The sequence below is a fragment of the Theropithecus gelada genome, chromosome 18 (assembly GCF_003255815.1).
Source record: "Theropithecus gelada isolate Dixy chromosome 18, Tgel_1.0, whole genome shotgun sequence".
In the NCBI taxonomy this organism is placed as follows: domain Eukaryota; kingdom Metazoa; phylum Chordata; class Mammalia; order Primates; family Cercopithecidae; genus Theropithecus; species Theropithecus gelada.
The window spans coordinates 16,415,635-16,437,196 of NC_037686.1; the positions used below are offsets into that span (position 1 = coordinate 16,415,635).

The following is a 21,562-nucleotide window of genomic DNA, read 5'->3' on the forward strand; positions in this document are numbered from 1 at the left end:
CAAAAGAAAAATCCAATTAAAAGGCAAAAATTGCCAGAATGGGTAATAGAAACTAAAACATATGCTATCCCCAAAAGACAGAAAATAAATATAAAGATACATATAGGCTGAAAGTAAATTGATAGGAAAAAGACACCATGTGAACAGTAAACATAAGAAGGCCAAAGTAGTTACGTTCATATCGGACAAAATAAATTTTAAAACAAAATGTATTACAAGAGATAGAGGGCCACAAAACAATAAAAGGATCAATTAATCGAGAAGACAATAATCATAAGTATGTTATCAATAACAGAGAAGGAAATGCAACATTCCACAAGCATAGTTGGACACTTTCACATCCCTCTTTCAGCAATTGATACAACCACTAGTCAAAAACCAAGACACAAAAGATCTGAACACTATCAACCACCATGACTGAATTAATATTGATAGGACCCTACAACCAACAATAATAGCAAAATACACATTCTTTTCAAGTGCATGTGCTAGGATATTTCATAATCAAATAAGCCTGGGTAAATCTGACAAATATTTTTGGACAATCCATCTCTCATTCCATAATACATGGAGATAAATAAAAGTTGACTGTATTTTAAAATTTTGTTCAAAATGCAGAGGCCACGACGTTACTTGTTCTCAAATAAAAATATATACAAGTGCTTTCTACAGCATTCCACGGAACCCCAAGATTTTACAAGGCTGTATAAATGATTTGGGTCAATCACTTGAAGAACTGATGTCACAGAGGAGCAAATGATCCATGTTTCATCCTACCGTGCATACTGCTTGAGTCAGGTGTTTGCATCCCTGGCGGTAAATATTATGAACGGCATCGGGCCTTCAAAATAAAGATGAAATTATTAAGACAAAAGGAAAAGAGATAAGTGAAAAATATTCATATTTCAAAATTTATACAGTGAAATTTGTTAAGTGTAAAGATCATAATACTTACTGTTTCCTATACCACGAAAGGACTCCATGCTCTAACACTACCCAGAATAATCTCCAGCCAAAAAATCTTGAACTCTAAGGGAAAAATAACAAACATTTCCCAAGCTGACACATCTAGATTCAAATAGTTGACTGATAAAAAGTAATTAAGTGATGATAGTCATATTTGAGTCTTTAGACAGTAGTACTGAACATTTTTAAAAAATGATCAAACATGAACTTAGGTACTAAGTGCAGTAATGAAAACATACCACTACAGGGTGACAGGAACAGCAGAAATGCCATACTGATAAGATCAATGATGATTACACTTTATGGTTCTGGCAAAACTGTTCAGGGATTATTTACAGAAAATATACCAGCTGTGGGCTTCAAAGACAATTTCCTCAAAGTCATGAATGAATGTCTAAAAAAGAAAATTATCCTAAATTTATCTTATACAATATAAGCATACAGATGCATAAATAGATAAATGGATTGCGTGCAAATGCAAAAGAAATTATGTGCTCTTCCATGGTTAATTCTAGAAAACAGGATTCTCTAAAATGTAGCAGGTATTAGGACCAGAAGAATTGTATATATGTACCACGTGATAATTCAAATATCAATTTTCTTCTAAGTCTGCCATGGTTTGATGTTCATAACAAAAATAATACTGTAATTCTTTGATCTAGTAAGAAAAAAAATGTATTTTCCCCCCACTCCTTTTCATAAGAACTTAGTCACCTAAAAGCGACTCATCAAAACCAAAAAAACACCTAAAAGTGACCATCAACACACAGAAAAGTAACTGCTACAACCAGTGGAAGCCTCTTGAAATCCAATAGTATAAAAGTGGTTTGCTGGGTGCAGTGGCTCACACCTGTAATCCCAGCACTTTGGGAGGCTGAGGCAGGTGGATCACGAGGTCAGGAGTTCAAGACCAGTCTGGCCAAGATAGTGAATGCTTGTCTCTACTAAAAATACAAAAATTAACCGGGCGTGGTGGTGGGCGCCTATAATCCCAGCTACTTGAGAGGCTGAGGCAGGAGAACCACTTGAATCCAGGGAGCGGAGGTTGCAGTGAGTACCCCACTGCATTCTAGCCTGGGTGACAGAGCAAGACTCTATCTCAAAAAAAATAAATAAATAAAAAATAAGTGGCTTACATTATAAGATCCAAAAGTGATTAAATCACATATATTTCAGAAATGATTTTTAAAAAGTTTTAAACAGAAATAGAGCACCTGAGAATTATTCTTTACAGTTATATAATTAAAAAATCACCCCAACCTACCTTCCAGAGAGGGCCCTCATATCGTTTCAATGCTTTGTAGATGACCTGTCAAAAACATGTTTTCATGAAAAATGCATCTACATATTTGACACATTCAAAATTTTTTTCTAAAAATTGTTAGATAAATTTAATTCATTACTCTGTACCTTATTAACAAGAATGTGTTTCATTTCAGCACCCTGGGCAAGGTCAAGAGGTTTCTGATCTGTGTAAAATACAAAGAAAAACGCCATCAACAGCTTAAATGTACTATAACCGTCAATGCTGGAACTCCAGCATCTAATATTCCTTCATTTTTCTATTGCCTATATCTTTTTCTTTTCCCAAAAAATTACCTACCAGAGAGAGGTTGCTGACCTCCCTTTTGGTCGCTATTAAGCCAGGAAATCAGATGAACTTCGCAACAAATTATCGTGAACTCACAAATTTGTGGCTTAAACAATACAGATTTATTATCTTATAGTTTCAGAGATCAGAAGTCTGAAATCCATTTCACCGGGCAGAAATCAACACGTGGACAGAGCTGCATTCCTTCTGGAGGCTCCAAGGGAAACATTTCCCTGCCTTTTCTACTTCTATCGGCCAACGACATGACGTGACATGGGGTCTCTTCCATCTCCAAAGCACATTACTCCAACCTCTGCTTCCAGCATTCTGTTCTCTCTCTATACATAGGCCTCCCTCCTGTCAGGAGCCTTGTAATTACGTAGGTCTACCTGGATAATTCAGGATTTCCCCTCATCTCAAGATACATAACTAATCACAAATTTGGGGTCTACTCTAGCCGACCCCAGCTACACTTCAGCCGCCATGCTGCATAACGGGTAGTAGAGATGGCTCACAAGCTGAAGGTGTGATGGTCCACAATTTAGGACAAAAGAAAAAGGTGACAATGGAGAATAAAGCCAGCAAGCTATCAATGTTAATTTTTCCAATCTTACACATGCACATTCCACATTTTGCCAAATAACAACAAAAACGGAATTTGTCTTATCAAAGTTATTTATTGAATACTGAAGTGAGCAGGACATTAAATGAAGGACAAAAGGTAAAAAAAAAAAAAAAAAAAAGAAAAAGAAAAAAACCCACAAATAAATCAAACCATCTCCTAGCCTGAAATAGCTTATTATCAGAGAAACGAAAGCTACCTACGAAAATTAGAACAGTCCTTTCAAAACAACATATCAATGAGAACTCTGGAACTGTTTATGCAGTAAGGTGATATATTCTATCAGATAACTTTTTAGGCCAGGCGCAGTGGCTCACACCTGTAATCCCAGCACTCTGAGAGTCTAAGGTGGAAGTATGGCTTGAGGCCAGAAGCTTAAGACCAGCCTAGGTAACATAGTGAGACCTTATCTCTACAAAAAAAGAAAAAAATTTAATTAGCCAGGCATGGTGGCATGTGCCTACAGTCCCAGCTACCACTGCACTCCAGACTGGGTGACAGAATGAGACTCTGTCTCTAAAAACAAAAAGAGGGGTGGGGGTGGTTTAAAATAATACTATTTTTATAAATATCAAACACCTGGTATGTGTTGGCAGTTTTTTTGTATGAATATCTTCTAATGAGGGTCTGTTATGCACCGATTACTATTTTAGGCACTGAGGATTCAGTAGTGAACATAAGAGAAAAAATACTGGGGGGATAGGAAAGCATAGAAGGCCAGGAAAGACAGATGATAATTTAATTTTAAAAGATATAGCAGACAATGAACCACGGTACGCCCAGACTTTTTAAATAAATGATTTGACAGAGTGACTGGGATACCACTTTAGATTGGAAAACGAGGGGTTGATCAGGGAAGGCCTCTTTGAGGAAGGGATGTCTACGTTGAAAAGAAGGATCCAGCCTTGTGAAAATACAGGGAAGGACATTCTACCAGAGGGAACGGCTCATGCAAAGGCTTTGAGATAGGAACAATTCAGCAGGCAAGAGAAAGTCAGAGAGGCACACAGAAGCCACATCACACAAGGGGTTTGTAGGCCAGACTTTTGTAAGCCAGCATAAGGAGTTTGAGTTTTATTCTAAATAGGATGAAAAGCCACTGAAGGGTTTTAAGTAAGAGTAACATGATCTGACTCATGTTTAAAACTCTGTTAAAGTGTTAAAAAATTATAATATTGGCTGGGTGCAGTGGCTTATGCCTGTAATCCTAGCACTTTGGGAGGCCAAGGTGGGCGGATCACCTTAGGTCAGGAGTTCGAGACCAGCCTGGCCAACATGATGAAACCCCATCTCTACTAAAAATACAAAAATTAGCCGGGCGTGGTGGCAGGCGCCTGTAATCCCAGCTACTCTGGAGACTGAGGCAGGAGAATCACTTGAACCTGAGAGGCGGAGTTGCAGTGAGCCAAGATCGTGCCATTGCACTCCGGCCTGGGGGGACAAGAGTGAGACTTTGTCTCAAAAAAAAAAAAAAAATAATAATAATAATACTAAAAAATAACTGGGAAAATATGAATTTTGGCTGTTTCATGATTTTGATAAATTACTAGAATATTATTAATAAGATGATGCTATTGTGCTGTTTTTTAATATCCCTATCGAGATAGAAATTAACATACCATACAATTTATTCCTTTAAACTGCACAAATTCAATGGTTTTTATAGGTGCACAGAGTTTTGCAACTATCACATGCTTGTGGTTTTTCTTAAAGGGTGCCCTTATTTTTTATTAATATACTGAACTACAGATGTTCCCCAACTTACAACAGTTTGACTTAATGGTTTTTCAACTATCACAGCTCACCACAGCCTCGACCTCTTGGGCTCAAGTGATCCTCTCACCTCAGCCTCCCTGGTAGCTGGAACTACAGGCACATGTCATCACACCTGGCTAATTTTTGTATTTTTTTGTAGGAATGGTGTTTCACCAGGTTGGTCTCAAATTCCTAGGCTCAAGCGATCCACCAGCCTCAGCCTCCCAGAATGCTGGGATTACAGGTGGGAGTACTGCACCTGGCCTTAAGTGTATTTTCAACTTACAATGGGTCTATGGGGACGTGGCCCCACAGTTAGTTGAGGAGCACTGGGTATGTACAAATAAAATGGCATGGCAAGCCTTCTCTTTCCAGTTCTTCCCAGAATTGGGAAAAGCTGGGTTGACAGGGTAAAAAAAAAGAAAAACAAATACATTTTTAAAAAACAAAAAGAAAGAGATGGCATGATGTCTAGAATTGCTTCACAATAATTCAGGGAGTGGGAAGAGGTATGGAGTGGCCATTATTGCTAAGTTCTGGAGGAGGGTAATGGGTTCATCAATTAATTATGCTATTTGATTTCTTAAGCTTTGACAATTTCCATGTTTTTTTTTAAAAGGTCACTCTGGCTGCTGTGTGCAATATGGCTTGTAAACATGGGCAAAAGAAATGCAGAGAGGCTAATTACAAAGAGATGGCAATAGTGCTGGTAAAGGATACTGGTGGTTTGGACGAGAAGGTCAGTAGTAAAATGGAGATCATTTTAATATAGAGAGAACTATGTGGCTTTTCTTTTTTGTTTTTTTTGTTTTTTTTGAGATGGAGTCTCACTCTGTCGCCCAGGCTGGAGTGAGTGGCACCATCTCAGCTCACTGCAAGCTGCGCCTCCCGGGTTCACGCCATTCTCCTGCCTCAGCTTCTCGAGTAGCTGGGACTACAGGCGCCCGTCACCGCGCCCGGCTAATTTTTTTTTTTTTTTTTTTTTTTTTTTAAGTAGAGACGGGGTTTCACTGTGTTAGCCAGGATGGTCTCCATCTCCTGACCTCGTGATTCACCCGCCTTGGCCTCCCAAAGTGCTGGAATTACAGGCGTGAGCCACCACGCCCGGCCTTGTATGTGGCTTTAAGATTTATTTTGGAGGAGGATTTATAGAGCTGCTGATGGGGAACCCAGGCCTGGTGATACATTACTTCTTCAGTGGGGAAAAAACTTTTTAAAACATTAACCAAAAAAATTAATACTCAGTTTAGTTTTTCTGCCTAGCACATAGGAAAATGTCTGACGAAGGACTGCCAATTCTGTGTTATTTTCATTATACGTACAGGGCACTTTGGAGAAATTATTTCTTTAGGCAGAGAGATAGACAACACTATGATTTCTTTCATAGAATTCTGCCCTAATACCAAAAATAAATTCTGAGCTCCTGCCAACTAGATGAAATTCCAGGCTAGAGACCTCATTTCTGGATTCGATGCCTAAAATGCCTGGCACACAGTAAGAATTCAATAAAATGCTTTTGAACTAAATGAAATAGCCTCCTAGATGGAATCTAGATGGGTTCCATTACCAGTTAAAAAATACACTACCTCTCTCACCAACCACAACAAAATACAGTGAAAAACAGGAATGAGGTAATATTTAAAAGTGTGCATGACAAAGATTTGTCCCTTAATGAGAAAACTCCATGAAGATGCCAATTCTCCTTAAATTAATTTACACAGGATGTAATTTCCATTAAATCCCAATGAAGAGCCTAAGAAAATTATTTTAAATGCCATCTGGGAGAATAAACAGATAAGGATGTCAAAGAAAATCCTTAAAAATGGTAAGGGGAAATCTCACACATTAAAACATTATAATCATTAAAAGTGCAATACTCTCTAAAAAACTTTTTTTTTTAATGCACTACTGTCAAGAGAAGAGACAGATGAGTGAATGAAAAACAATAAAAAATACACAGAGGCCAGGCACCATGGCTCATGCCTGTAATCTCAGCACTTTGGGAGGCTGAGGTAGGTAGATCACTTGATGCCAGGAGTTCGAGACCCGCCCAGCAAACATAACGAAACCCCATTTCTACTAAAATTACAAAAATTAGCCAGGTGCGGTGGCGCATGCCTGTAGTCCCAGCTACTCAGGAGGCTGAGGTGGGAGCATTGCTTGAACCTCGGAGGCAGAGGTTGCAGTGAGCCAAGATCACCAACAGAGCAAGTCTGTCTATTTAAAAAAAAAAAAAAAAAAAGAGGCCGTGCGCAGTAGCTCATGCCTGTAATCCTAGCACTTTGGGAGGCCGAGGCGGGCGGATCACGAGGTCAAGAGATCGAGACACCATCCTGGCCAACATGGTGAAACCCCATCTCTACTAAAAATATAAAAATTAGCTGGGCGTGGTGGTGCGCACCTGTAATCCCAGCCATTCGGGAGGCTGAGGCAGGAGAATTGCTTGAAGCCAGGAGGTGGACGCTGTAGTGAGCCAAGATCACGCCACTGCACTCCAACCTGGGCAACAGAGCAAGACTCTGTCTCAAAAAAAAAAAAAAAAGAAAAGAAAGAAAGAAAAGGAATTCTTAGAAAGTATGAGAAAGGCATGACAAAATAATGGAAAAGGAAAGATTACTTGATAAAGGGTATAAAGGTAAGGGATTGACAAGTTGAGACTCCCACATCCTAACACACACTCTCACATTCACTTTCCTGCTCAAAGCCCTCCAACCACACTCACACACCACCAAGCTCCTGCTCACAGCCAACCAGGCCCTGCAGGCCTGGGCCTCTGGTAGCTCTGATGCTACCCACTCTTCTCCAGCTCACCCTGCCCTGGGCACACTGGCAGCTTTCCTTTTCCTCAGTGTGCCACGTGTTCTTCTACTCCAGAGCTTTTACACTGGCTTTCTGTTTTCCTTGAATGCTCTTCTGCCAGAAATCCTCAGGGCTCACTCCTGCACTCAGCTCAGCTGTTTGCTCAAAGTAGCTTAGAGAGCGCTTCCTTTATATCCCTTCTAAGACACCCCTCACCCTACCATCACTCTCTAGCCCCTTCATCCTATTTTATTTTCCTGCACCTCACGGCCTGAAAGCACATATGCATTTATTTGTTGTCTATCTCCTCCCACCAGAATACGAGCTCAGGAACATGGAGACTGTTGGGCTCTGTTCACTGTTGGGACTCCAGCACCAAGGACGGTTCTTGGCACACAGTGGTGGCGCAGCATTGCTGAATGAATGAATGTGATTAAACTGGGAGGAAAGAGAATTAAACATTTACCAAATCTCTACCTAAGCTCAGAAGTCTTAGAAGAAATCAAAGAGATGGATTAACCAATTTGATTAAAAATTTTAAATATCCTTGCTTTTATTTTTTAATTTTATTTTTTTTTCAGAGATGGGTCTCACTGTGTTGCCCAGCCCACAAACTCCTGGGCTTAAGTAATCCTCCTGCCTTGGCCTCCCAAAGCGCTGGGATTACAGGCGTGAGCCACCATAGCCAGCCCCTTGTTTTTTAAAAAAGAAAAGAAAAAAACAGACTAAGACATTTTCACTGTAAAAAAAAAAAAAATACAGAATTGTTCTTATCACTAGACTTTTGAGTGAAAAAATTATGTTATATCCTCATGAAGTACTGGGGACAATGTGGAAAAGCTGTTGATGCTTCATAAAAGGGGAACTTTAATAGGCCAACTCTATTTACAACCTGTCAATTAAAATGAAGAGACACTTTGTGAGGTGTCTGCCAGTCCTCATCCATTCACCCCTCTCTGTCCCTATCCACATTCCCAGGAGGAGGCCCTGGCAGCCATCTCTGTACCACATGTCCTGCCCCTAAAGTCCCAAGTGGCCACACTAGGCACAGACGCCTGACACAAGCAGGTACTAACACATTATCTCCCACTGAAATGTAACACTGAGGTTGAGAGATTGTGATCTCCTAAGTGGAGTCACGGGGCAGCCATCTTCCATTATGTATACTGGAAAATAAAACAGCTGGTCTGCTAGAAGACATGGTCAGACCACGCGGTGAGAGACAGACACACACAAGGCAGCCATCTTGGTTCCTAACAGATTTCTGGTTCCCAGTTCCATGCCATCTGATGCCTAATGCCATTTCCCGCTTTGGAATATCATGAAATGCCTGTGTATTCGTCTATGAGTAATATATAACTTTTATTTTGCTTATATTCTTAAGGTAGTATCTATTATTTAAAACTTTAAAAGAAATACGTTACTATGGAACATTAACAACTAAAACTAAAACTTTAACAACTAAAAACTAAATCTTTGGATGTTTGGGTTAGAGGTGATTATATACTTTTCTACTGTTTTTGTTTTCCTCATTACAACTATAACAAGCATTAGTTCTACAATTTTTAAAAAATGTTCTAAAATAGACCTGAAAATAGATTAGAAGGATGCCAAAGTAACTGTGACTATGCTTTGGTAATTTGTGCTTTTTTTTTTTCTTCTATTTTTGAAGATTTCTATAATGCAAATGTTGCTCTTATGGTGTTTTTTTTTTTTTTTTTTTTTTGAAACGGAGTCTTGCTCTGTCACCCACGCTGGAGTGCAGTGGCACAATCTTGGCTCACTTCAACCTCCACCTCCCAGGTTCAAGCAATTCTCCTGCCACAAACTTCTAAGTAACTAGGATTACAGGCGTGCTCCACCATGCCCGTCTAATTTTGTATTTTTAGTAAAGACAAGGTTTTACCATGTTGGCCTCGAACTCCTGACCTCAAGTGATCTACCCCCTGCCATGGCCTGCCAAAGTGCTGGGATTACAGGAGTGAGCCACCGCACCCAGCCTTTGATTGATTGATTTTTTTATTTTTTTTAAGAGGGAGTCTCACTCGGTCACTCAGACTGGAGTGCAGTGGCAAGATCTCGGCTTACTGCAACCTCCGTCTCCTGGGTTCAAGTGATTCTTCTGCCTCAGCCTCCTAAGTAGCTGGAAGTATAGTCACCTGCCACCACACCTGGCTAATTTTTATATTTTAGTAGAGACAGGGTTTCATCATGTTGGTCAGGCTGGTCTCGAACTCCTGACCTCAAATGATCTGCCCACCTCAGCCTCCCAAAGTACTGGGATTACAGGCTTCAGCTACTATGCCTGGCCTGATTTTTAAAAATTATTCTCTTTCAGAAGATGCCATTCTGACTTCTGTCAAAAAAAATTTAATAGCTTTAACAGGAATGTTCAACTTTGGTTACTAATATAAACTATAGAGTAAATATACCTTTGAATACCAATAGTAACTTTTCAATATTTACAAGGGAAGTTTTTTTCCATTTAGACTGGTATTTGTATGGAACTATATTAATTCTTATTTCATTTGGACTCTTCTGAATCTACATTTTTGAAGGAAAAATCATTATAAAATGCCACACAGAAAAACTGCTCAAGTCTTTGGCAAACTGGTAAAGACACTAGAAATCTAGAAATCACACTTTTTTTTGTTGTTGTTGAGATGGAGTCTCACTCTGTCACCCAGGCTGGAGTGCAGTGACGCCTCACTGCAACCTTCACCTACTGGGTTTAAGCAATTCTTCTGCCTCAGCCTCCCGACTAGCTGGGACTACCAGGCATGTGCCACCACGCCCGGCTAATTTTTTGTATTTTTTTTTTTTTTTTTAGCAGAGACAGGGTTTCACCATGTTAGCCAGGATGGTCTCGATCTCCTGACCTCGTGATCCGCCCACCTCAGCCTCGCAAAGTGCTGGGATTACAGGTGTGAGCCACTGCACCTGGCCAAAATCTCACTTTGATGTCAATTTTTGCTTTTGTAACTCCTAGTTTATCCTTTTCCATTGACTGCCTTCACACCTCTGTCGAAAATTAAATTACCGTACTTACATGGGTTGATTTCTGAATTCTCTCCAGCTCCACAAACCTGTATCGGTCTAGGGATACAGAGAAGGGCTCTCTGGGGAAGCAGAGTTTGAGCTAGCTCTTAAAGCAAGACTAGGGTTGACCAGATGGACAAGAAAGACAAGAGCACTTCTGGCAGAGAGAATAGTATGTGCAAGGTGAGGACAACGCAGTGAACCACAGAGCCTCTGGGACAGCTTGTCATGTGTAGAGCTACACTGTCCAATATGGTGGACAGTAATCACATGCAGCTACCCAGTGCTTGAAATGTGGCTAGTCCACACTGAGATGTGCTGTAAGCGCAGAGATACACACCAGATTTCAAAGACTCAGTATCAAAAAAGGAATGTAAGGTCTCACTGATAATTATTGTTTACCGATTATATGTTGAAATGGCATTGTGGATATGTTACTTTAAATAAAACACGTAATTACAATTAATTTCACCTCTTTTTTCACTTTTAACATGGCTACTAGAAACCTAAAATTACATATGTGACTCCCGTCATATTTCTATTAGACAGTGAGAGTCTACAGCATAACAGCCAGTCAAGCAGGGGATCTCTAGCCAGTTTTCTTTCTCCTTTCCACTTCTACTGATGTCAGTAAAGCTCAGGTCCTAGCTAGACATAGTGGCATGCATCTGTGGTCCCAGCTACTTAGGAGGCTGAGGTAAAAGGGTCACTTGAGCTCAGAGTTTGAGGCTGCAGTGAGCGAAGATCGCACCGCTGCACTCCAGCCTGAGCAAAAGGGTGAGACCCCATCTCTAAGGAGAAAAGTTTTAAAAGAGATTGGGTGCAGTGGCTCCCACCTGTAATCCTAGCACTTTGGGAAGCTGAAGTGGGCGGGTCACCTGAGGTCAGGAATTCGAGACCAGCCTGGCCAACATGGCAAAACCTCATCTCTACTAAAAATACAAAAATTAGCCAGGTGTGGTGGCGCATGCCTGTAATCCCAGATTCTCAGGAAGCTGAGGCAGGAGAATCACTTGAACCCAGGAGGCGGAAGTTGCAGTGAGTCAAGATCGTGCCACTGCACTCCAACCTGGGTGACAGAGTGAAACTCTGTTCAAAAAAAAAAAAAGAAGAACAGTATGCCCTGCTAGCCTTATGTAATACAAATCAAGTCACTGAGTTGTCCATGGATATAACATATCAGTTAATTTTAATTACATATAAAATATATATGAACTGAATATATAAAATTAAACATAGGTCCACTGGCCTGCCTTGAGATGAAGGCTAACGATTTATGACTATAGCATAGAGTTCATATTCGCCTTTGCTTCCACAAATATCTTTGTATAAAAAAGTCTCTAAACTTCAAAACTCAAATTCACCAAGGAAAGCATCTTCTAAATCTTATTGTGGTAAGCTCACTTTTTAGACTGTTATTCTACATAAGGCACTCGACTTGACAGCTCCTATAATAACATTATACATTTTAAGTTGAATGTGTTTTTTTATCTTAAACTGTTGTGATGGCAAAACTATTTTCCTCAAAGCTGATTGGTTATGTGGGTCTATGACAGTACTTAAATGTAACCTGGCTATGCCAAGTTTAAGACACCTTTTTGTCCTGAGGCTTTTTGGTACTGACCATGATATCTGCTTGAAGAATTTTGTTTTATTATTAAGAAATAAATGTGTCTTACTCCTTGAAAAAAAAAAGTTCAGGTCCTAACCACCTCTCACCCACGACCATTTCAATGGCCCTACTGTACAAGTGTAACCTGCATTTTGGGATGACCTCTGACTGCTCCCCTGGATGCAGCAAACTGGGGATTTCACCTATACCTGACTTGCATTTTTCACCTTAACCTTTTCTGATAATCTTCCCTCAGCTCAGAATACCCTTTCCCAAACTCCTGCTTATCAAAATCTTACTAGATTATAATGGTATTGTTATTAACTACCATTATTATCAAGACAAAAAGGCTCAAAATAAAAAGACAATAATGGTAATGAAGGTAAAAAGTAAAGTATTTAAAGGTAAACACTTTTTTTTTTTTTTTTGAGACAGAGTTTCGCTCTTGTTGCCCAGGCTGGAGTGCAAAGGCACGATCTCAGCTCACTGCAACATCTGCCTCCCGGGTTCAAGCAATTCTCCTGCCTCAGCCTCCTGAGTAGCTGGAACAACAGGCACATGCCACCACGTGTCACCACTTGAACTCCTGACCTCAGGTGATCCACCCACCTTGGCCTCCCAAAGTGCTGGGATTACAAGCGTGAGCCATGGCACCCAGCTCCTAGAAATGAAAACATTTTTTCAATCCTACTAGGACTTCAGGATCTGTATCAAGTACCTATTCCTTTATGAAACTATTTCTTTTTTTTGGTTTTTTTTGAGACAGAGTCTCGCTCTGTTGCCAGGCTGGAGTGCAATGGCGCGATCTCGCCTCACTGCAACCTCCGCCTCCTGGGTTCAAGCAATTCTCCTGCCTCAGCCTCCCCAGTAGCTGGGACTACAGGCACGTGCCACCACGCCTGGCTAATTTTTGTATTTTTAGTAGAGACGGGGTTTCACCATGTTGACCAGGATAGTCTTGACCTCATGATCCACCAGCCTCGGCCTCCCAAAGTGCTGGGATTACAGACTTGAGCCACCGCATCCAGCCTGTGAAACTATTTCTAATGACTCCAAACCTTCAACAAACATGCAGCCCTTCCCAGGTGTTACGTGCTATGCATTACTCCAGGTGCTGGGTGAACCAGACAATGAAGTACGAGGCCTGCCCTTAGGAGTTCAGTGTCACGGGAGACAGCAACATAAGCCAACAAACACCATGGAGCGTGATTTAGGCTCTGATGGAGGTGAACACAGGGTCCTGTGGGACCCCTGACAAGGCCTAACCCAGGCTGGTAGCAAGCAGCAGGATGCATCCTAAAAAGTGATGTGAAAAGGCCCTGATGGCATGTTCCTCTTTTAAATATCCAAGACACCTTTTACAGCTTCTTTTCTGGCTTCTGATTCTGTCTTTCAAATTGTCACACACGTACGGTCAATCCTCATTATTTATGTATTCCATATTTGCATATTTGCCTATTGCTAAAATTCACTTGTAACCCCGTAGTTTCTCAGTCACTCACAAACATGCCCAGAGTGGTGAAAATGTGGGTTGCCCAGTGCTCATTTTCCCAGCTAAGGTAGAAGAAGGTGATGCCTGGCCTTCTTGTTTCATTCTAGAAGCTCTCCAACTATAAACAAATGTCCTCGTCATGGTCTATTTAGGGTCACACTTTCCACCCTTTGTGCTTTTGTTGGTGACTTTGCTGTTTAAAATGGCCAGGCATGGTGCCAAGTAGCCAGGCACAGTAGCTCACACCTGTAATCCCAGCACTTTGGGAGGCTGAGGCGGGCAGATCATTTGAGGTCAGGAGTTGGAGACCAGCATGGCCAACATGGTGAAACCCCATCTCTACTAAAAATACAAAAAAATCAGCTGGGTGTACTACAGGTACATACCTGTAGTCCCAGCTACTCGGGTGGCTGAGGCAGGAGAATCACTTGAACCCAGGAGGAGGAGGTTGCAGTGAGCTGAGATGGTGCCACTGCACTCCAGCCTGGGCAACAAAGAGAAACTCTGTCTCAAAAAAAAAAAAAAAAAAAAAAAAGGCCCCAAGCATTGTGCTGAAGTGCAGTCTAATGTACCTCAGTGGAAAAGGCTGTGATGTGCCTTATGAGGAAAACTTTACTCAAGTGTGAGCTATGATGCTGTTGACTGTGAGTTCAATGTGAATGAGTCAACAATATGTATTAAAATGTATTAAATAGAAACAGCAAAAAAACAAAACAAACAAACAAAAAACATAAGGTTTCATAATGATCAATTCATGAAAATGTTGAGACCTGAGGCTTGCAGGAACCTAATCCTGTATTTTCCTCTAGGAACAATAGTTCAGTGTTTCCTAATTCAGTGCTGGTGGCAACTTTATAGAATACAGATACTGCAAATAACAAACCATACAGTTTAACAAAGGCCGGATACTGAAACAAAACAATTTTATATAGCATTGACTTCATTTTATAGTTTCAAAATGGCCAACAGTGGTTTTCACCAACATGCTTACCATTTTTGTTCTTCAGATTAGGGTCTGCTCCACTTCTTAGAAGCTTTAAGGCACATTGTTTATGGGCCCGGTAAGCTGCACAATGCAAGGGTGTATTTCCTAACTGATCCGAACAGTTAACATCAGGAGGATTGGGCCTGTTGAGCTAACAATTAAAAAAATGCAATGCAGAATTATATATCAAGGATAGACTTTCTCTCATAATTCACAGGAAGGTGTATCAGCAGAGCCTGAAGAATAGCCAAGCTCCTTGGCATCTAGGCTGTTAGTGGTTTCTTGCTCACTAAACCAGCCAACCCTGCCACTCCTATGCTTATTCTGAGATGCCCTGAGACAGCTCTCAGGTCTGTGTCCAGGTCTCACATCCCTCTGACAACAGACACTCTGCACTGTGCCAGCGCCATCTCGCACACCTCAGACACTAAGATTTCACAATGATTTACTTGCCCCTACCAGCCTTGCAATTCACACTTGTGACAGCAGAATCAGTCAGCCAGTCTTTCAGAGGAGTGAAAACCATAAATGTTAAATGTGTAAATGTCAAGGTTCTACTGAATTTGTTGTTCCCAACTTATTGCTTTAGAAGCTTCTTTATATAGCCTCCATTTCACAAAATTTAAAAACTGCTTTAGGCGCTATACTTAGAAACCTAAGAGGCCTTTTCAAATGAGTTGAAATAACTTTAAAGCAAATGGCAGTGCTTCAGTCATGAATTCAGAACAAATTTAGAGTTTCATGTTTAATGAGACTGTGAAGGAATGGAAACTCAAAAGTAGGTCTTCTAAGGCAGGGGGGAACAGGCAAACGTTTCAGTCTAATGTGGTATAAGTATTCCAAAATATTGTCCCTTCTTTGCATAGTACCTTCCAGAAGTGTAGCATTCCTCCCAGAAACTACTGCTGATCAAAACTAGAAAGACTTTTCCTTTATAGGGTCCTATTTATTATGTTTCAATTGGCTTAATCACAAAATGCATATTTTATATATATATATAAGTTGTCCTTACGTTAACTATTTACCGCGAAAAATCAGATTCTTATCCATCAGGTTTTCAGGGGGATTGGGATGGGTATAAATCAGAAATCCAGAAAAATATCACCATTTAAAACGTGTCCTGCTTGAATTATCACCATGCTGAGTGTTTTTAGATATTTAAGAACTTTGGTTCTATTATTATGATCTCTGGAGTTCTTGGTTCCACAATTCAACTAAATTATGTACTTAACAGTAAGTAAAAATTTTCCTGAAGTATAAAGAAAGATTGCTTTTTGTCTTTTGGGGTTTTTTTGTTTGTTTTACCAGAGCTGTGAGTTCTGTTGTTTTGCCTTCTCTTGCTGCTGCTAAAAGTAATTCTTCAAGCTTTCTTTGTTGAGTCCTTTCTACAGCTGCAAAAGAAAAGTACTTATTATCCACCACTAGTCAGGATGAAATTACAAATTCATTATAAAGAATAAAGTGATCATGATGAAAAAAACCAAAATGTTTTGGATTATAATTCAAATGCAGTTAAAATGCATTGTTATTACCTTAGACAAGTCGGATTACAGAGTTCTATTTATTTCAGGTTTGGATGAATTTGGGTTTTTAATTCAGAAGTCTTTAAGTATTTTACTCACTAACAATCATCATCAAAAGTAATTATGGATTACTTTTACGTACTGAAATACTATTACATATTTGCCTTGGAAAGGTAGATAAGTGGGATTCATACCTTCCAGAACCTTAGAATGTGAAAAATAGCAAGAAATAGCATGGATAGACGTACACGTCATATAAATACATGCAGACATATCAATTTATTTATAAATTGCCACATAAAAATATAAAATGTATGTATGTATGTATATATGTTGAGAAAGTCATCTGTCCATAACTTTACTTTAGCCAGGATGACCTGAAAAACCTTTTATAGTTCCTCCTTTGCAGCCTCTGCACAGGACACTGTAGATGTATATTTAGTGGGATCACCAAGCCTGTCACCTGTCACCCAGGCTGGAGTGCAGTGGCACAATCATAGCTCATTGCAGCTTCAAACTCCTGGGCTCACACGATTCTCCTGCCTCAGCCTCCCAAGTAGCTAGGACCACAGGTGTGCACCACCACACCTGGCGAATATTTTCATTTTTTGTAGAGACGGGGGTCTTACTATGTTGCCCAGACTGGTCTCAAACTCCTGGCCTCAAGCAATTTTCCTGTATCGACTTTTCAAAGCACTGAGATTATAGGCATGAGCCACCTTGCCTATTTTTATATCTTTAACAAATACTTTAGCACTTACTCCATGCCAAGGGCTATTCAAAGCTCCTTAAAAATACTAACTCATAAAATCCTCATTAACTACTCTGAGGTAGGTGTTGTTATTATATTGATTTTTACAGACAAAGAAACTGAGGCACCAAGAGGTTATGGAATTTAACCAAGGTTGTACAACCAGAAGTGGAGGAGCTGGGATTTGAACTCAAGCAGGCTAGTTCCAGAGTCCGTGCTCGTATCACCACACTTTCTCTGAAGTCATACTTACAGCAAAAAAGCAACTGGTAATCTGACCTGTGTAAGAGTCTGGAATATGTAAATAAGATCTAATTTCTGCTAGATCTGAATTCTATTTTGGTTTAGAGAAAGGAAGTGCTTTCAGAGAAAGGCTTGGTGATCCCACTAAATATACGTCTACGATGTCCTGTGCAGAGGCTGCAAAGGAGGAACTAAAAAAGGTTTTTCAGGTCATCCTGGCTAAAGTCAAGTCATGGATAGAGAAGCAGGGGGGGAGCCAGGTGACTGGGGAAATAGATGAACATTTGTTAACAGTAATCACTATGTGCTAAATGCTGTTTAAGAGTCTACATGTACCATTGCATTTAAACTACAGGGAACACATATATTGAATCCAGGAATTGCTGAAACTAGTTTACCTTTGTCTTAAGAAATGACTAACATTGCTATATACTATCATCTTCTTTTCCCACATTTTTATTTCCACACCCAGACTCTACCTCAGAAGACAGCCAAGCCTCTCTGTAGACTGCCCATGGTTTCTGCTGGGCCAAGCCTCTCCGTAGACTGTGCATGGCTTCTGCTGAGCCAAGCCTCTCCGTAGACTATGCATGGCTTCTGCTGGGCCAAGCCTCTCCGTAGACTGTGCATGGCTTCTGCTGGGCCAAGCCTCTCCGTAGACTGTGCATGGTTTCTGCTGAGCCAAGCCTCTCCGTAGACTGCGCATGGCTTCTGCGGCTGGGATGCACTAACTTCGATCTTTCCTCCCACTGGTTCTACGGCTGCTGAACTAGGAACTCTTTGAGAACAGTGACATCTCCTATACCTCTCGCACATCCCTCCGCCACTGCATGTATTACCCTGACCTGTAATTTATCCCTCTGTAATCTTGAAGCCAGGTACTTGGTCTTTTTGTGTATGGTTTTGTTTTGTTTTTTTGTTTTTTGAGATGAGTCTCACTCTGTCGCCCAGGCTGGAGTGCAGTGATGTGATCTCGGCTCACTGCAAGCTCTGCCTTTCGGGTTCACACCATTCTCCTTCCTCAGCCTCCTGAGTAGCTGGGACTACAGGCACCCGCCACCACGCCTGGCTAATTTTTTTTTTTTTTTTTTTTGTATTTTTAGTAGAGAGGGGCTTTCACCATGTTAGCCAGGATGGTCTCGATCTCCTGACCTCGTGATCCACCTGCCTCGGCCTCCCAAAGTGCTGGGATTATAGGCATGAGCCACCGCGCCGGGCCAGGTACTTGTTCTTATCTGTGTAACCAAAGCATTTATGACAGAGTCTGGCACAATGCATAGTTGGTCAATAAATATGTGTTGAATATTCAAATAATGCTTAATATTTGTCCCAGGTTTTAGGGAAGGAAAAGAAAAGATACCCTATTGTTTCTTTCTCGGTTGTCCAGGCTCATAAGTGAAGGAAAATGGCAGGAATTTGGAGTTGAAAATACTATATATGTTCTTAGATTATGTTCCTGTCCTGTATTCTTTCAGGACACTGAAACAAAACTACTGATTATATCAATGAAAAGCAAATATTCTAGTCTGGGTGGTCAGGCTTCTAGAATGCTCACAATGTTCTACTTATAGATGTGGATGCTGTTTACAGAGATGTACTCCACAGAAACAGTTCTAAAGGAGCTATACATTCATGATGTGAACTTTTCTGCATATACTTTATATCTCAATATTCTTAAAGCAAATGCTACAGATCCAAAAAATATTTGTCCTATAAGATTTAAATTTAGTATCACTCTAAACTGTCTTTCTTTTCCATCAGAATCAAGTAAGTAAGGATCTTATAAGTCACAAAGTCTACCTCTGTCCTGACTGATGCTTACATACATGCAGAGAATAGGCTGAATAGTAGTACACTTGAAATGCGGGAGAGCACCTGGAAAATAGCTTTCATTCATGATAGCAAATCATTACTTTGCAACCACTAACCAATGATTAGGGCAAATATTATCAATGAATGCTAAAACCACTGAGTAGAAGTTTATTGGTAAATAGGGTATTTACATTGTCTCAATTTTTCTCCCTGTAGGTCATTTATTAATTACCAAGGGAAAAGATGTCTTTACAGTGGACCACAAAGTGATCAGAGTTAACATCACTGATAATGAAACAAAGTGACATTATGTGCCTCCTAATGGGATGCACTGGCATGGGATATAAACTCACCTACATAATGTTTCTGACAGAAATACATATCCTGAATCTAATCACAAGAGAAAAACCAAAATCAAGGGCCATTCTACAAATAATTCCACAACCGCTTTCCTCTTCAATAAGGTCAATATCGGCCAGGTGGCAAGGCTCACACCTGTTAACCCCAATACTCTAGGAGGTCAAATTAAGAGAATCACTTGAGGCCAGGAGCTCCAGACCAGCCTGGGCAATATATTGAGGCCTTGTCTCAAATAAAATAAAATAAAATAAAATAAATAAAATAAAATACAATAAAATACAATACAATAAAATAAATAAAATAAAATAAATAAAATAAAATAAAATAAATAAAATAAAATAAAAAATAAAATAAATAAAATAAATTTAAAAAATAAAATAAATAAATAAAATAAAATAAAATTTAAAAATAAAATAAATAAATAAAATAAAATAAAATAATAAAATAAAATAAAATAAGCTAAACTAAACTAAACTAAAATAAAATAAATTAAACTAAAATAAAATAAAATAAGACAAGATAAAATATAAAATAAAATAAAAAATATAAAATATAAAATAAAATAAAAAATATAAAATATAAAATAAAATGAAATAAAATAAAGTAAAAACATAACAAAACATAACATAAGCCAGGCATGGTGGTGCATGCCTATAGTCCTAACTAAATGGGAGGCTGAGGCAGGAGGATCACTTGAGCCCATGAATTCAAGGCTTCAGTGAGCTGTGATCACACCACTGCACTCCAGCCTGGGTGACAGAGTAAAACTCTGTCTCAAAAAAAAAAATAGTCAGTATCAAGATAAGGGCTGAGGAGTTGTTTCAGATAAAAGGAGATGAAAGAGATTATGTCACAATTAAATGCAACGTGAGATTCTGGATTAGATCCTAGATTGGAGGGGAAAACGCTACAAAAGACATTATTTGGACAACAGGCTAAATCTGAATATAAAAATATATATTATACAATATTATGTTAATGTTAATTTTCCTGAAATTGAGCACTATATTGTGATTATGTAAGAAAATGATCCTTGTTCTTAAGAGATACTGAAGGCTGGGTGCAGTGGCTCATGCCTGTAATCCCAGCACTTTGGGAAGCCGAGGCGGGAGGATCACGAGGTCAGGAGATCTTGACCATCCTGGCTCACACGGTGAAACCTCATCTCTACTAAAACAAAAAATACAAAAAAAATTAGCTGGGCCTGGTGGCAGGCACCTGTAGTCCCAGCTACTTGGGAGACTGAAGCAGGAGAATGGTGTGAACCCAGGAGGCGGAGCTTGCAGTGAGCCGAGATTGCACCACTGCACTCCAGTCTGGGCGACAGAGTGAGACTCTGTCTCAAAAAAAAAAAAAAGAGAGAGACACTGAAGTATTTAGGGGTGAAGTATCACTATGTTTGCAAGTTACTCTCAAATAGTTCAACAAAAAAATTAAAAGTAAATAAATAACAAAATATTTAACAGTCTAAACCAGATGTGGCAAAATGTTAATAATTGGTGAATTTGAGTGAAGGACATACAAATGTTTACTGTAGTATTCTTGAAACTTTCCCATAGGTTAGACATTTTTCTTTTCTTTTCTTTTTTTTTGTTTTTTGAGACAGTCTCACTGTTGGCCAGGCTGGACCACAGTGGCGCGATCTTGGCTCACTGCAACCTCTGCCTCTCGGGTTCGAGCAATTCTCCTGCCTCAGCCTCCCGAGTAGCTGGGACTACAGGCATGTGCCACCATGCCTGGCTAATTGTGTGTGTGTGTGTGTGTGTGTGTGTGTGTGTGTGTGTGTATTTTTAGTAAAGATAGGGTTTCACCGTGTTAGCCAGGATGGTCTCAATCTCCTGACCTTGTGATCTGCCCGCCTTGGCCTCCCAAAGTGCTGGGATTACAGGCGTGAGCCACCACACCTAGCCGAAATTTTTCAAAATAAAAAGACAAGATGTAGAAGAAGGTGGCATTAGTAACAGTGCCTAACAAGTCTCTCCTTTGCTGAATACCTCCAATCATGTATCTTT

General features: G+C 39.9%; 1 protein-coding gene across 1 annotated transcript in view; it reads right to left on the reverse strand.

The window, feature by feature from the left end:
- The window catches only part of OSBPL1A (oxysterol binding protein like 1A), a 225,833-nt gene that overhangs the window by 149,182 nt on the left and 55,089 nt on the right, over positions 1-21,562 (reverse strand). Inside the window, exons 6-11 of the mRNA XM_025365016.1 lie at positions 16,167-16,252; positions 14,868-15,012; positions 2,377-2,435; positions 2,231-2,275; positions 956-1,029; positions 778-841 (exon numbers count right to left, since the gene is read on the reverse strand). Of these exons, the coding sequence (XP_025220801.1) occupies positions 778-841; positions 956-1,029; positions 2,231-2,275; positions 2,377-2,435; positions 14,868-15,012; positions 16,167-16,252 (473 nt within the window). The remainder of the gene's footprint in view (positions 1-777; positions 842-955; positions 1,030-2,230; positions 2,276-2,376; positions 2,436-14,867; positions 15,013-16,166; positions 16,253-21,562) is intronic.